Source organism: Loxodonta africana, chromosome 10, assembly GCF_030014295.1.
Source record: "Loxodonta africana isolate mLoxAfr1 chromosome 10, mLoxAfr1.hap2, whole genome shotgun sequence".
NCBI classification, from domain to species: domain Eukaryota; kingdom Metazoa; phylum Chordata; class Mammalia; order Proboscidea; family Elephantidae; genus Loxodonta; species Loxodonta africana.
In genome coordinates this window covers 64772636-64787782 of record NC_087351.1, presented here as the reverse complement: position 1 = coordinate 64787782, position 15147 = coordinate 64772636, and the positions used below count along the sequence as shown (strand labels likewise).

Here is a 15147-nt window from a genome sequence, read left to right as displayed (position 1 = left end):
CTTGGTAATAGAAACAGCACCAGAGAGTGCATGATAGAATTTTGCAAGACCAATTATCTGTTCGTTTGAAATACCTTTTTTTCAACAACATAAACAATAACTATACATGTGGATCTCACCAGATGAATACGCATGAATCAAATCAACTACATCTGTGGAAAGAGACAATGTAAAAGCTTTATCATCAGTCAGAACAAGGCCAGGGTCCAGCTGCGGAACAGAACATCAATTGCTCATATGCAAGTTCAAGTGGAAACTGAAGAAAATTAGAACAAGTCCACAAAAGCCAAAGTACTACCTTGTGTATATCCCTTTTGAATGTAGAGACCATCCCAAGAATAGATTTGACACATTGCACACTAATGACCTGAAACCAGATGAGTTGCAGAATGACAGCAAGGACATCATACGTGAAGAAAGCTAGGTCATTGAGAAGACAGGAAAGAAAAGACAAAGATGGATCTCAGAGGAGACTCTGTAGCTTGCTCTCGAATGCAGAATAGCTAAAGCGAAAGGAAGAAATGATGCAGTAAGAATGCTGGACAGAAAACTTCAAGGGCGCCTTGAGAAGACTAAGTATTGTAACGAAATGCGCAAAGACCTAGAGTTAGAAAACCAAAAGGAAAGAGAATACATTTGGCATTTCTCAAGCTGAAGAACTGAAGAAAAAATTCAAGCCTCGAGTTGCAATATTGAAGAATTCTGTGGGCAAAATATTGAGTGACACAAGAAGCATCTAAAGAAGATAGAAGGAATACACAGTCATTGTACCAAAAAAATTGGTTGACATTCAGCCATTTCAGGAGGTAGCATATGATCAAGAACCAGTGGTACTGAAGGAAGAAGTCCAAGCTGCACTGAAGGCATTGGTAAAAAAGAAGGCTCCAGGAATTGACGAAATACCAGTAGGGATGTTTCAACAAATGCATGCAGTGCTGGAAGTGCTCACTCTGTTGGAAGATAGCTCCCTGGCCAGCAGCCTGGAAGATATCCGTCTGTGCCCATTCCAAAGAAAGGTGAACCAACAGAATGTGGAAATTACCAAACAATACCATTAATATCATACTTAAGTAAAATTTTGCTGACGATTATTCAAAAGTGGTTGTAAGCAGTACATCGACAGGGAACTGCCAGAAATTCAAGCCAGATTCAGAAAAGGACATGGAACCAGAGATATGAATCCTGATGTCCGATGAATCTTGGCTGGAAGGAAAAGAATACCAGAAAGATGTTTACCTGTGTTTTATTGACTAGCAAAGGCATTTAACTGTGTGGATCATAACACATTATGGATAACATTGCAAAGGATGAGAGTTCCACAACACGTAACTGTGCTCATGAGGAACTTGTACGTAGATCGAGAGGAAGTCGTTGGAGCAGAGCAAGGGGATACTGAGTGGTTTAAAATCAGGAGAGGTGTGCATCAGGGTTATATCCTCTTACCATACTTATTCAATCCATATTCTTAGCAAATAATCAGAGAAATTGGACTATATGAAGGAGAATGCTGCATCAGGATTGGAGAAAGACTTAGTAACAATCTGAGCTATGCAGAAGACAAATCCTTGCTTTCAGAAAGTGAAGACTTGAAGATCAAAGACTACAGCCTTCAGTATGGATTACAACTCAGCATAAAACAAAAATCTTCACAACTGGACCAATAAGAACATCATGATAAACGGAGAAAAGATTGAAGTTGTCTAGGATTTCATTTTACTTGAATCTACAATCAACACCCACGAAAGCGGCAGTCAAGAAGTCAAACAACTCATTGCATTTGGGCAAATCCGCTGCAAAAGACTTCTTTAAAGTGTTAAAAAGCAAAGATGTCACTTTAAGGACTAAGGTACACCTGACCCAGACCATGGTGTTTTCATTTGCCTCACGTGCATGCAAAAGCTGAACAATGAATAAGGAAGACAGAAGAAGAATTGATGCCTTTGAATTATGATGTTGGCGAAGAATATTGAATATACCGTAGACTGCCAGAATAACGAACGAGTCTGTCTTGGAAGTACATCCAGAATGCTCCTTAGAAACAAGGATGGTGTGACTTCATATAGTGTACTTGGGACATGTTATCAGGAGGGACCAGTCTCTGGAGAAGGACATCATGCTTGGTAAAGTAGAGGGTCATCAAAAAAGAGGACGCCCCCTCAACAAGATGGATTGACACATTGGCTACAACAATGAGCTCAAGCATAATGATTATGAGAATGGCACAGGTCCTAGCAGTGTTTCATTCTGTTTTAGATAGAGTTACTCTGAGTTGGAACAGACTCGATGGCACCTAACAGCAACAACAATAAAGAGAAATGAGGTCCTGGTGTGTGCTATAACATGGATGAACCTTGAAAACATAATGCTGTGGGAAATAAGTCAGTCTCAGACGAAATACCCATGCAATCTCACTTATTTCAAATAAAGCAATCTACATAAAACCGGTTGTCGTTGAGTCATTTCCAACTTGTGATGACTCAGATGGTCCCTGGGGAGTACAAATGGTTTGTACTCAACTGCTAACCTAAAGATTGGCAGTTCGAACCCATCCACCAGCACTGTGGAAGAAAGACCTGGCAATGTGCTTCTGTAAAGATTACACTCAAGAAAACCCTATAGAGCAGTTCTACTCTGTGCACATGATGCAGTCACTGTAATATATAGAAACCAGAGATAATTAGTGGTTATCAGTGTTGGGAGGGATGGGGACAGGGAGCGGTTTTGCTTAGGGAGCATTGAGTTTATGTTAATGGTGGTAGAATAATTTGAAAAAAGCTAGCAATACTGGCTTGCACAACATGAAGAATGTAATCAGTGTCACTGAATTATAACATGTAGAAATTATTGAATTGGCAAATGTGTATATTTTAATCATAACGAAGAAAAAAAACTCTTTGGAGCACAGTTCTGCTCTGACACCATGGGGTTGCCATGAGTTGGAGTCGACTCAACAGCAGCTGGTCTGGTTTTTAATATTAATGATGTTGAGCATCTTTTCATGTGCTTATTAGTTATTAGCCATTTGTATATCTTTGGTAAAATGTCTATTCAAGTCCTTTGCCCATTTTTCAAATTGGGTTGTTTCTTTTTGTGGAGTTGTATGAGTTCCTGTATACTCTGAATGTTAAACCCTTATCAGATAAATGATTTGCACATATTTTCTCCCATTCTGTCTCTTCATTTTCCTGATAAAATCCTTTGCTGCACAAAACTTTTTAATTTTAAAGTTCAACAGAGTTGAGTATGGAGGGCAAAGTACAGTCATTGAGAATAGGAAACAAAGACAGCTTTTTAATGAACCTTAGATTAAAAAAAAATTTTTTTTTTTTTTTTTATCTATGATGAGGAAGAGGGAAGAAAGAGGCAGGTGTAACGTGGACGGGAAAGGTGGTGTCTAAAATAGGAGAGATGCAAGTTAAAGGCCAATGGAAAAGTGACAGTAGAGAAAAAGAAGTTCCGTATGCAAGAGAAGATCTCCTCCATGGAGCCAGATTCCTGAGATGGTAGAGTCTGTGTGGATAGGAGAGCTCCAGGAGGAGGGGTGCGCATCAGTGTGGAAGCAAAGGCAGCTAGTTTCATCTGCTGTGGTGGCACGAAGCTGAGGGACTTTTTATCTCATGGCTCTCATTTTCTTTGAGAAGAGGTTAGGTGTCCCCTGAGAGTGAGCAGCATTGTAGGAGATTTGAGGTTTGAAATACAATGTTTTTACACTAATAACACACATTCTGTGTTTGTTTGCCAGCTGCACCCTCCCTCCATGAGGAATTTACGTGTGCTATGCTAATTTTTTTAAATACGGCAACATGTAAAAAAAAATTGGCATAGCAGCACTTATGAAAATACCTCATGGGGGAGGGTGCGGTTGGCAAACAAACGTAGAAGGTGCGCATTATTTGTATAAAAATACAGTAGACATTCCTGACAACGTGTTCATAAACACAGAAGGGTTGCCAGTTTCGAGAGCCCGGTGAGTTGGGATCCATGAGTTTCTAGTAAAACCTATTTGTTCAGTTCTGTGATATTTTTGCAATGCTAAGCAGACTGAGTATAGGCAAGTAAAAGATAGATGCTTAGATTGAGCTAAGGTTAAGGTTTTGCTGAGTGGATATAATGCAAAGACAGTTGAGTCTAAAGACAGCTGGAGATTATATCCAATGTATAGGGTCCAGACTGGAGAAGGGAGAGGTGAAAACATGGTGCAGATGAGAACACTGAGGGGCAGGGTTGCAAGATAGGGTCACTCAAAGAGTTTGAAGAGGCTTAGGAGGATTAGAGATTGTGATCAGAATAGAATGTTTACATCAAACATCCACCTCAAACAAAATTTCTGTGCATGAAGAATTTAGTCCTTGATTTATAGATGTCATAACAGCAAAATTCAACATGTTAAGATGTCATAAAATGAAGGTTGTATATCGGTTTGGAATTTCTTAAAAGTAAATTAGTTTGTTTTAATAACGGAGTTATCTTTTGTTACAGGATGTGAAGTTACCCCAGATGTAAACATTTCAGGCCAGAAATTTAACATTAAACTCCTGATTCCAGTTGCAGAGGGCATGAATGAAATCTGGCTTCGTTGCGACAATGTAAGTTTTCCAATTAAAATGTAAACCATAATATTCTTTGATTCCTAAGTGAAATTGACCAGTCATCCTTATATTTTAACACTCAAAAGACCCATCATGTGATACATCACTATTTTCTTTTCAATAGGAAAAGCAGTATGCACACTGGATGGCAGCTTGCAGGTTAGCCTCCAAAGGCAAGACCATGGCGGACAGTTCTTATAACTTGGAAGTTCAAAACATTCTTTCGTTTCTGAAGATGCAGCATTTGAACCCAGATCCTCAGTTAATACCAGAGCAGATCGCAACTGATATAAATCCTGAATGTCTGGTGTCCCCTCGCTATCTAAAAAAGTACAAGAACAAGCAGGTACTCGATTCATTTTACTGCATCTACTCTGCTTGTTTGTTTTATAATTGCAGACATAAGCAAACTTAGTTTTCTTTCTTAAGCAAAACTTTTTAGTCAATTCTGTTAGAGGTAGTTAGAATAAAAATAGGAAATAGCCTTAAGTCAGTTTAAATTGGTCATTTTTTAAAAGATTTATATCTTTAGTAGGACAGATAATTACTATAGTGGTTGGAAGCATGTTTATTCTAAACAACCTGAGGAAAAAACATTTCAGTGTCTTAATGCTTTGTGTTCCTTAATTCATTCAATTTTATTCGTTCTGTAATTACTAAGTAAAGGTGATATAAAACAGCCAACATTTCCCGACAAATCTACAGTACCTATTCATGCTGTCTAAATGAACTTTTCTAGCATTGGAAATACACTTTACAGGGGTTCATACATTTACTACATTTTAACATATTCTTTTATTTACATCAGCAGTCAAGATCTAACCACAATTTGTATAAGGTGACAGAAGTTTGGTAAATTACCTCACTGGAATTCACTGTTTCTGTCCCCTCTGTTTAGAATTCCTTTCCTGGAAAGTTATACCATAAAAGGATTGCTATTTAGGAAAATGGTTCGTCAGTACAACATAAAAGGCCCTTTGCAGGGGAATTTCACTTGGGATAGCCCTCGGTATTCTCCACATCAAACATCATGCCATAAAAGGGAAAAGGCTTCATTTTAGGGAGGGAAAAGAAAACCTTTAAAATAAGTATTTTATTTTTATCTAGTTTCATTTTTATCTTTAAGGAATAATTTTAAAACGTACTGAAAAAGCCTAATGAAATACCCAGAACATTAATTCCTTAATATACTTTAAATATGTTAATTTATATGGGTCTGAAATCACTTAGTTGGAATTGTGCAGAAGTCTTAGTCACAAAGTCTTTAAGTTTCATAGGTTGTGTAAGCTACATGGGAATTGTTTATCCCACAGTTCTACGATGTGGGAGTAGTAAGGAATGGAGGAAATGCTGCCCTGGGGAGTTTTGTGGAATGCAGATTGTAAGTTAAAAAGGGAAAGTGAATCAAGTATCAATTTCATTTTTTACTCTTAGTTATTTCACTTAAAGTTACTTGTAAAAAAAACTGGTTTGTGAAAGTGAATTCATTTGCCCTTAAAGACAGTGAGTTTCAAATCTTAGCAATTTTATCATTTCACTATCAGGTAAACCCAGTGCCGTCGAGTTGATTCCAGGGAAAAAAAAGCTTACAGAATTAATTGTGAGGATTGCCAAACATTGGTTTAGCTATCAAAGATATGTATTGACTTATTTTACCAGAAGCCTTTAAAATGATAGTGTTCACTTTAAAATTATATAGTTTTCCATCTGAGTTCTGGACTAAATGGTCGGTGAAAACTTCTCCTAAGGATGAAGGTCATGTCTTACTCATCTTTAACTGACAGGAGGGCGGTACATGTGGGGTCCATGCTTCAGGATCCTGCTAAGGCATCTTATCTCCCACGTTGGCATCTTACGAAATACACATTCTCTTTTAATCCCTTTCCCTGACTAGACTTACTAGGTGCCAGGGCAATAATACACGGCCAGTACCCTCTGAGAACAGCCTGTAAGTGCTGCTAGTTTTGTTGCTACTGTGTGTCAGATGCTGTGCTGGTTGTTGGCCGTAGTCCCCAATGCACCTCATGTACAGCCACCACGCTGTGTCAGTGGAGGCCTGCATGTTGCTATGCTGCTGAACACGTTTCAGCAGAGCTTCCAGACTAAGACCAGGAAGAAAGGCCTGGCGATCTGCGCCCAGAAATCATGCTATGGATCAAATGGTCTGATTCCCAACAGTTGGTGGGGATGGGGCAGGACCGAGCAGTGTTTCGTTCTGTTGTACATGGGATCACCATGAGCAGGAGCTAATAACAACGTACGTGTATTCAGTTAATTATTTGTTGTGAATATTTTTAAATGAGTATGACTCCCAAATTGGATTTTAAAATTTTATAGAAAAGTTCTACATTTTTAATCTATGTTAACTCAAATTGAGATAGACTAACACATTTTAGCCATAGTTCCTAGTTTAGTGTGTGGCATCTCTTTATTTTCCCTTCCAGGAAAAAGGATGTAAAAAGCAGATGGTAATTGAGGACTTTGCTTTTCTTGTGTAAATAGTATGGTCGTTGGACTTATTTTTTGCCCTCAACTTCGACTTATTTCTGAAAAGCAGTGCATGAGTCATATTCTGTCACTAAATCCAAGACAACATTTAAGGGTTTTGAATATTAATTTTGGTTTTGCTACTAAGGCAATTAGCTTTAACTAGTAAGAACTGGTATGTAAGGGGGGCAGAGTTATTTGCTCTATTTTATGTCTACACTTAATTCTAGTAACTCTTAACATTCTAAAATAATGTGGAGTGTTTCTCAGTATTCTGAATTGAAAGTAATTGCTCCTTCCTCATTTTCATTTTCATGCTTGCATTTACTTTGCCTGGTTTCCATCTAAAGTCATTTTTTGCATGATTTTTGGCTGGAATTTTGGGTTGCAGGTGACCACAACTTTTTCTTTGCTTCATTGCCATTTTTTTCTGATCGCCTTTTTTTTTGTTTCTGCTTTCTTTTTCTTTCCTCGCATTGCCATCTACAGCCAGGCTATATAAGAGATTTGGTAAGTTCTCCACATTTACCAAAAAAAAAAAAAAAAAAATTTTTTTAAATGTTTAAAACCCTAGTCACAACCTCCCCTCACAGATTAATTAATCCTTCCCCGCCTCTTGTGGAAGCAGTCACCCCAAAATAAATATAATTTAAATTTGAAAATTAACTTCTAATGATTTTTAAAAGGAGTCCTGGTGCCACAACACTTAAGTGCTTGGCTACTAACCAAAATGTTGGCTTTTTTAACCCACCCAGAACCTCCATGGGAGGAAAACCTGGCGTTCCGCTTCCATAAAGATTTTGGCCTAAAACCCTATGGGGTTCTATTCTGTCACATGGGGTTGCTTTGAGTCAAAATTGACTCAACGGCACCTAACAACAATTCTTTTAGAAAACTTTTTTAATTATTATGGTGAACCCTGGTAGCACAGTGCTTAAGCACTTGGCTGCTAACTGAAAGGTCGGTGATTCAACCCACCGACATGTGGCAGTTTGTTTCTGTAATGATTACAGCCTTGAAAACCCTATGGAGCAGTTTTATTCTGTCCTGTAGGGTTGCTATGAGTCAGAATTGACTCAACCCCAACAGGTTTATGGTGATTTTAAGTACTTTAAAGCTGCTAACAAATATTCCTGCTAGAAGCTAATATTCAGGGTCATTCTGATCATATATCTTGAAGCTGAATTTAAAACTCATCATGCGTACGAGGATTATAGTATGTTCTATATAGTAGCATCAGATACATGTGTACATTGAGTATGTCTTAACAGTGACGGTTCTGTATTCCTAATCTTAGTTTCCGTATATGAAGAAACAAAAAATACTATTAAGAGATGTATTTATTTTGAAAAGTCATTACTTTATCAGATATTTTCTAATTTTAACTTTCGCAGTACATGATTTGCAGGGTGGGGTGTATAATCTTTTAAGTTTTTTAACTTTATTCTTTCATGGTAGAATCACATCTAATGGTAAAGGTGATATTTAATCATGTTTAGATAACAGCAAGAATCTTGGAAGCCCATCAAAATGTAGCTCAGATGAGTCTAATTGAAGCCAAGATGAGATTTATTCAAGCTTGGCAGTCTCTGCCAGAATTTGGCATCACACACTTCATTGCAAGGTCAGTGGTTCTACTAAACACCTGTATGTAATCCTGAATCTGGATTTTTACTTAATCTACTTCACAAAATTAGATATCAGACACTTAAAGTGTGTCTACTTAGAGCTGGTAACCTGTTTTTACAGTAAAACTCAAAGAATGTTCGAATGTATTCTCTCTACTTAAAATTTTTACATTAAAAACTCAGCATCTTGTTTCTGGTTACATTTGTTTTTACTTATACAAGAATAGCACTTTTTAGAATTAAAAAGCATGTGTTGAGGGAAAAGAGTAAGCATGTTTCTTGAGAGAGAAGATTAAGCATGTTTTTTAACGTCGTTATAGGTTCCAAGGGGGCAAAAAAGAAGAACTTATTGGAATTGCATACAACAGACTGATTAGGATGGATGCCAGCACAGGAGATGCAATTAAAACATGGCGTTTCAGCAACATGAAACAGTGGAATGTAAACTGGGAAATAAAAATGGTGAGCCTAGTTACAGTGTGATTTGGATATATTTAAGTAAAACCAAACCCAGTGTCGTCGAGTCCATTCCGGTTCATAGCGACCCTACAGGACAGAGTAGAACTGCCCTGTAGACTTTCCAGGGAGCGCCTGGTGGATTCAAACTGCCAAGCCTTTGGTTAGCAGCCGTAGCACTTAACCACTGTGCCATCATAGTCCTTTAAAAATCAGTAAATTAAGAAAAAAAACAAATTCTGAAAATTTTTTGTACCATTACCTCTTAAACCTCAGAATATAGTTGGTTATTCCTTTCCTCACTTAAACTTATTTCATAACTAGCCCAGCTGCTGAAATGGTAAGGTCATAATGATTTGCTTAGAATATTGCCTGATCTTTCCTAAGGTTCTCTTTCCGTAATGGATTGGTCCCTTCTGCTAACAGTGACAGCTTCTGCTTATGGACTGCCTGCTTTCTACCGGGCATGGTTCTGGATGTTTTACATTTGTAACCTATCTCTAAACCTCACCACAACCTTGCAAGGTAGATAAATTAGATAAATTATTCCTACTTTACAGTTGAGGACACTAAAATTTAGAGGCCTAAGGGCTGTCTGTATCTATGGCCACATACTTGGTAAGTAACAGAGTCAGGATGTAAACTTAGATCCTTTGGGCTCTAAAAACTGGCACATTTACCACTATATACTATGCCATCCTAGCTTCGGAATACATGACGATCATTTGAAATAAATAGAATCTTTTACTAATGAGTCTTAGGGTCATCTTGTGTTTATCAGTTCACTCCATAGAATCTCTTATTTCTGGACTATTCAAATGTGACACCTAAAGGTTACATATCTGAAGCATTAAACACAGGAAGTTGGTGTTCTCCCAGGACTTGAAGAGAGACATTCTCATTAATTGAACCACCAGAGACCATTTGGGAACTTAATGACCTAAATCCCTTACAGTCAGTCCTAGAAAGGGAGGTGGGGGAGGGTTAGTCAGGGGCAAATGAACCAGTAAGCAAAGCACCACGGGCTGCGTTGTGCTTACTTACTAATTGTAGTGCACAGCTTCACATGGGTTTCACCACATCTATGGTGAAAAACAGATGAAATTGTGCACTATAGATTAGTAAGTAAGCACAGGTAAGCCCATATGTACCTTGCTTATTGAGTAATCCATCCCTGGGTTAGTAAACTTTCCTTCTTTTGGACTTGAAGGCATTACTAGTTTAGGATTTTTAAAAAGTAATTATTTGAATATCAAGAAGTATTCCGTGATAGACTAGACCTAAAGCAACACAAAAGCATTGCATGGACCCAGCCAGCTTGAGTCTAACTGGGCCTGATTGTTCTTTGCCTTTGTTCCAGGTCACCGTAGAGTTTGCAGATGAAGTGCGATTGTCCTTCATTTGTACTGAAGTAGATTGCAAAGTGGTTCATGAATTCATTGGGGGCTACATATTTCTCTCAACACGTGCAAAAGACCAAAATGAGAGTTTAGATGAAGAGATGTTCTACAAACTTACCAGTGGTTGGGTGTGAGTAGGAAGTACTGTGTAATGAAACTCCATGGCCATATTTAACTTTAAAAGCTGTTGTTATATGCTGCTTAATAAAGTAAGCTTGAAATTTATCATTTTATCATGAAAACTTTTTTGCCTTACCAAACCAGTTAATATGTGCACTAACAAGCACGACTTTTAATCTGCTATCGTGATACAATATATGGACAGTTGAATGTGGCACACATTCCTTAGGGCCATGAATTGAAAACTAAAGTAGTGGGCAAGTCAGAAAGAAAACATCACTGATTGGAGCTAGCCAAACTGTAAGAAACAAGCCATCCACTTTAAAGCTATCCAGGGCTTAAACTATATGAAGTCTATTTATCATGTTTAATGCATGTGTTTTAATGTGTATTTAATTTGACCTCATGTTTTAAAATACCTTGCTCCTGCTAGCCATTTGATTTTTTTTTTTTTCCGCCTGCATAAATCGAGGCCTGCAAAAGATGCCTGATATTTAATAATGACCTTGAAGGAAATGCTGTTAGTCCGTTACGCTTGGTTTGTTTTTGTCCCTCAGTGAGCATGTATATTGTCTTGTGTTATTTTTACACCATATTGTATTACAACACTTTTAGTATTCACCAGCATATTCACTGTCTGCCTAAAATATGCAACTTTTGCATTACGATATGAAGTAAAGGTCTATGAAGTATGTAACTAATGTACAAACACAAATTTTATAAAATTGTACAGTTTTTTAAAAACTACTCACAGCTAGCAAATTGCTTAGATAATAGCATCTTTGCATTAATTAAATGCTTTTAAAAGATATAAATATCAATTTGGTAGCAGTTAATTATATGCAGTTTTAGTATCTGCTAAATTAAGAATGACTTCATTATAGTCATGATTTGCCACAATGTCCTTAACTCTAATGCCTGGGCTGGCCATGTTCTAGTTTTTTGCGCTATTACAATCTGCATTGGTGCTAGTCAGAAAATTCCTAGCTCACATAGCCCAAAAGGGTGCCAGGGAGGGGTGGATTACCAGTATTGTCCAATAATCCATGGTTTAAAGACTGTATAAATGCATTTTATTTTAAATAAAAGCAAAACCTTTTATTTAATACTTGTTTTTGTGTACTTCTTGTTTTTACTGATTAGGTAGCATTAACTTTTCGGAAATTAACTTCTGCCTTTTAGAAATGCTTTGCCTAGCTCGTGTATTGTGAATATTTCGGTGTGACATGATATACCTATCTCTGAGATAGATTCTTCCACTTAAATTGAGACCAATCATTTTTCTGAATACTTAAAAATGAATGTGTAGTATTTACATGTTAGAAATTAGTTATAAACAGAAATATAACAGATGAGCAGACACTGTTGACTCTGAACAGCAAATTGATTCTAGTTGAAAACACACATTCAACACATTTACGAATTTACTCACTGTTAGTGCTGTCATCATTCAGACTCAGAATTTCAGTCCTCGACTTTGACCTTTACCCTTTGCATTCATTCAGGTCAAGTACTGTTGATTTTTCCTCACACAGCCTTGTATCCTTGCCTTGTCACTGCTGTTACCATCACCCACATTCAGGCCTGTGTCCTGGGCCTGCTGTAGTGCAGCAGCCTCTTAAAGCCCTAAACACATTCTCTCTGGCTTTCTTTGTACTCCAAGGCCGTATCATATCAGGCTGCACTCCAAAATTGGAGCTCTTCCCCGTTAAAAAATACATATATATATATATGTATATTTCCTTTCTTCATCTGAAGTATAGGTCACCAAAAAGTATAGTCACCTGCTAAAAGCCGTAAAATATATTTCATTTAGACTGTGTCATGCCCAAGTCCTTTGTAGTCCCACTGCTTCCACACACACATGGTAATGGCCTCTTTGCTGATTTCTCTGCTTTGCCCCACTGCCTTCCCAATGATTTCAAGGTTAATCTAGCCACAGCACAACGCTGGCTATATTACAGCTCTAATGATTCCTGGCTGCATACAGAACAGAAGCCAAAGTCCCCAGGCAAGTGCTCAGAGGTCTTCTGTGGTTTCCATATCCCTTGGCAATAGTCTGTAAGACACATGCTTCATGAATTCTGAGGAACCCTGTCACAGTGAGCATTCCAGCTCTCAAGAGTAGATAGACTGCACTTTGGTGGCGGCATCTCTAGAGAAACACATGGGTCAGTGAAAATGGTGGATGGAGCCTCGAAAGACCCGGGTTCTGGCTTGTGCTGTGTGTGACTCAATTTCATGTGGATATGAAGGCACTGGGGTCAGGACACCAACCAAGGTCCCTTCCAACTCTGTTTCTCTTAAATTAACAGGTAGGAGACCTGCTGGAAGCCCTGATGTAGTTAATCAGTAATCCTAGCTTGGTACAGATTACTTTTACACAACCTTGAACTTTAAAGGTCAGGGAGCTAGAGAACATAAACTTTGTGACAGGGACACTGCTTATGGTCTTGACCCTCACTCTTAAACAAGCTAAAGGTGGGGACAGATTTTTTTCTTATGTATACTGTAATTCTTGCTCTTTTGTATTAAAAGTCATTAAATGTATGTTTTAAGTTTTTTCCCATATTTAGGTATTAATCATTACTGATGTAGTAGAATTGGACCAACCTGGGCTCAGATTGATTAACTACATAGGTAGCTGACCTTGACCAAGTTCCTGACCCTTAATTTATCTGGAAAAATAAAAAAACGAAAAATACATGGGGTTAAACAAAATGTTTAAAGTACCCAGCACTGTACTACTTTGAAAATGGTAGCTTCTCAGTAAAATGGTAGTTTTTTACTCAAACCTTTTTCTGAGCCTCTGGAATGCACATATAAAGGAATGCCTTTCATGATTATTTCTACTCCCTATACTTAAATTTTTTTGGAGCCTGGTGATACAGTGGTTAAGTGCTTGGCTGCTAACCAAAAGGTCAGCGGTTCAGATCCACCAGCTGGCTCCTTGGAAACCCTATGAGACAGTTCTCTGTCCTGTATGATCACTATGAGTCGGAATTGACTCGACAGCAACGGGTTTGGTTTATACTTAAGTTTCTTAAGAGATGCTGCCGTTTTTAGGCTAGCTTCTTAAAACATGGGAGCATCTTCACCATTTGGATAATTTCAGAGAATATGAGAACAGGATTTTTAAAAATCCATATTATCATCACTGATGCGTACTGAATGTCTCTCCTAAATACATAACCCTGCACAGCTGCCATCTATAAGTCCTGAAAATGTAGATAGCTGCTAATTGAAAAATCTTGCCACCCCCAAAAACATTTTTGTAGCTATATGGTTGCAGAAGAAAGGCAAGGATAGGTCAACTTGTTATGGCTGTGGACCTAATAGACATGGTACAAGGAGAAGTTGATTCAGCTCTTATTCTGATAAGGTTCCAGTCATCCAGGCCAGATGATACCCAGGAAGAAGTTGTTTACTGAAGAGCTCAGTGCTCTTCAGCAAATTAACTGTGTCTTTATCTGTTTAACTGCTTAGGATTTGGCAGCTCAAGAATGTGGGAGGTGGTAGAGACAAGTCACAGGAAATGGGAAATTTGTGATCTGGTTAAGGGGAATGAAGTTCTCAGAATGGATTGCAGAGCTACCAGAACAGGAAACAGTAGCAAAAAAAAAAAAAAGCTTATCTGGTGACCTTATTTCCCACTGTACTGATTCCTCTCTTGTTTTCTCTGGTTTATTTAATAAACAATACAAAGTTTCCCAGGCTGAATGTGTACATTAAAATTCTCTATTCCTTTAGTAAACAGTTATCAGCACGTTACACACTGCCAGTTGAGTTTCCCTTCTGATATTTGTGCATGGGCTTGTATATCACTGAAAACGACAACCACTTAAAATAATTTTAGACCATTATTTCATGAGATCTAATTATAGTCTCATTGGCCAGGCATTATCTGTAGTCCTGCTCAGGAAAGTGGTCCAAGTTCATTGCTAATTAAATTTGTGATAAAAACGGCACAACTAAACAGATTTAAAATCACATTTATATTAATATTGTTTTTAGAGATTGCATGATAAAGAAGAAAACATCTTTTATGACCATAAATTCTCATTTCAAATTTAATTTCTGTGAAATTTGTTTTTATGACCAAGTAAAATTCAGTAAGTACATCTTCTCTCAGGTTTACTGATCGGAACAACTTTTTTTCTTTCTTCCTTGCCTAATTGCAAATTCAGTTAGCTACTTGGGAAACGGAAAGCATTATTCTAGTCCAGGAGAGCAAAGGGCCGAGAACAGCCAAATCAGTCTTACAGACCAGTAGGTCCGGGCTGGGGAGACTGGCCTTACTAGACAGCAAGAATGAGTCAATCTTTATTCAAGCTGTAGTGTCGGCATGTTGTTGTTGGGTGCCGTTGAGTCTATTCCAACTCATGGCAACCCCATGTGACAGAGTACATCTGCCCCGTAGGGTTTTCTAGGCTGAAATCCTTACGGGAGCAGAGACCCAGGTCTTTC

General features: G+C 37.9%; 1 protein-coding gene across 3 annotated transcripts in view; it reads left to right on the top strand.

Annotated features, from left to right (window-relative positions):
- The window catches only part of FERMT2 (FERM domain containing kindlin 2), a 99801-nt gene extending 88015 nt beyond the window's left edge, over positions 1–11786 (top strand). For all 3 annotated transcript variants that reach the window (XM_064292491.1, XM_003408627.3, XM_064292492.1), the window contains exons 11-15: positions 4480–4586; positions 4714–4935; positions 8576–8700; positions 9025–9166; positions 10521–11786. In XM_064292491.1, the coding sequence (XP_064148561.1) occupies positions 4480–4586; positions 4714–4935; positions 8576–8700; positions 9025–9166; positions 10521–10694 (770 nt within the window). In that variant the 3' untranslated portion in view covers positions 10695–11786. The remainder of the gene's footprint in view (positions 1–4479; positions 4587–4713; positions 4936–8575; positions 8701–9024; positions 9167–10520) is intronic.
- Positions 11787–15147: the final 3361 nt, after the last annotated feature.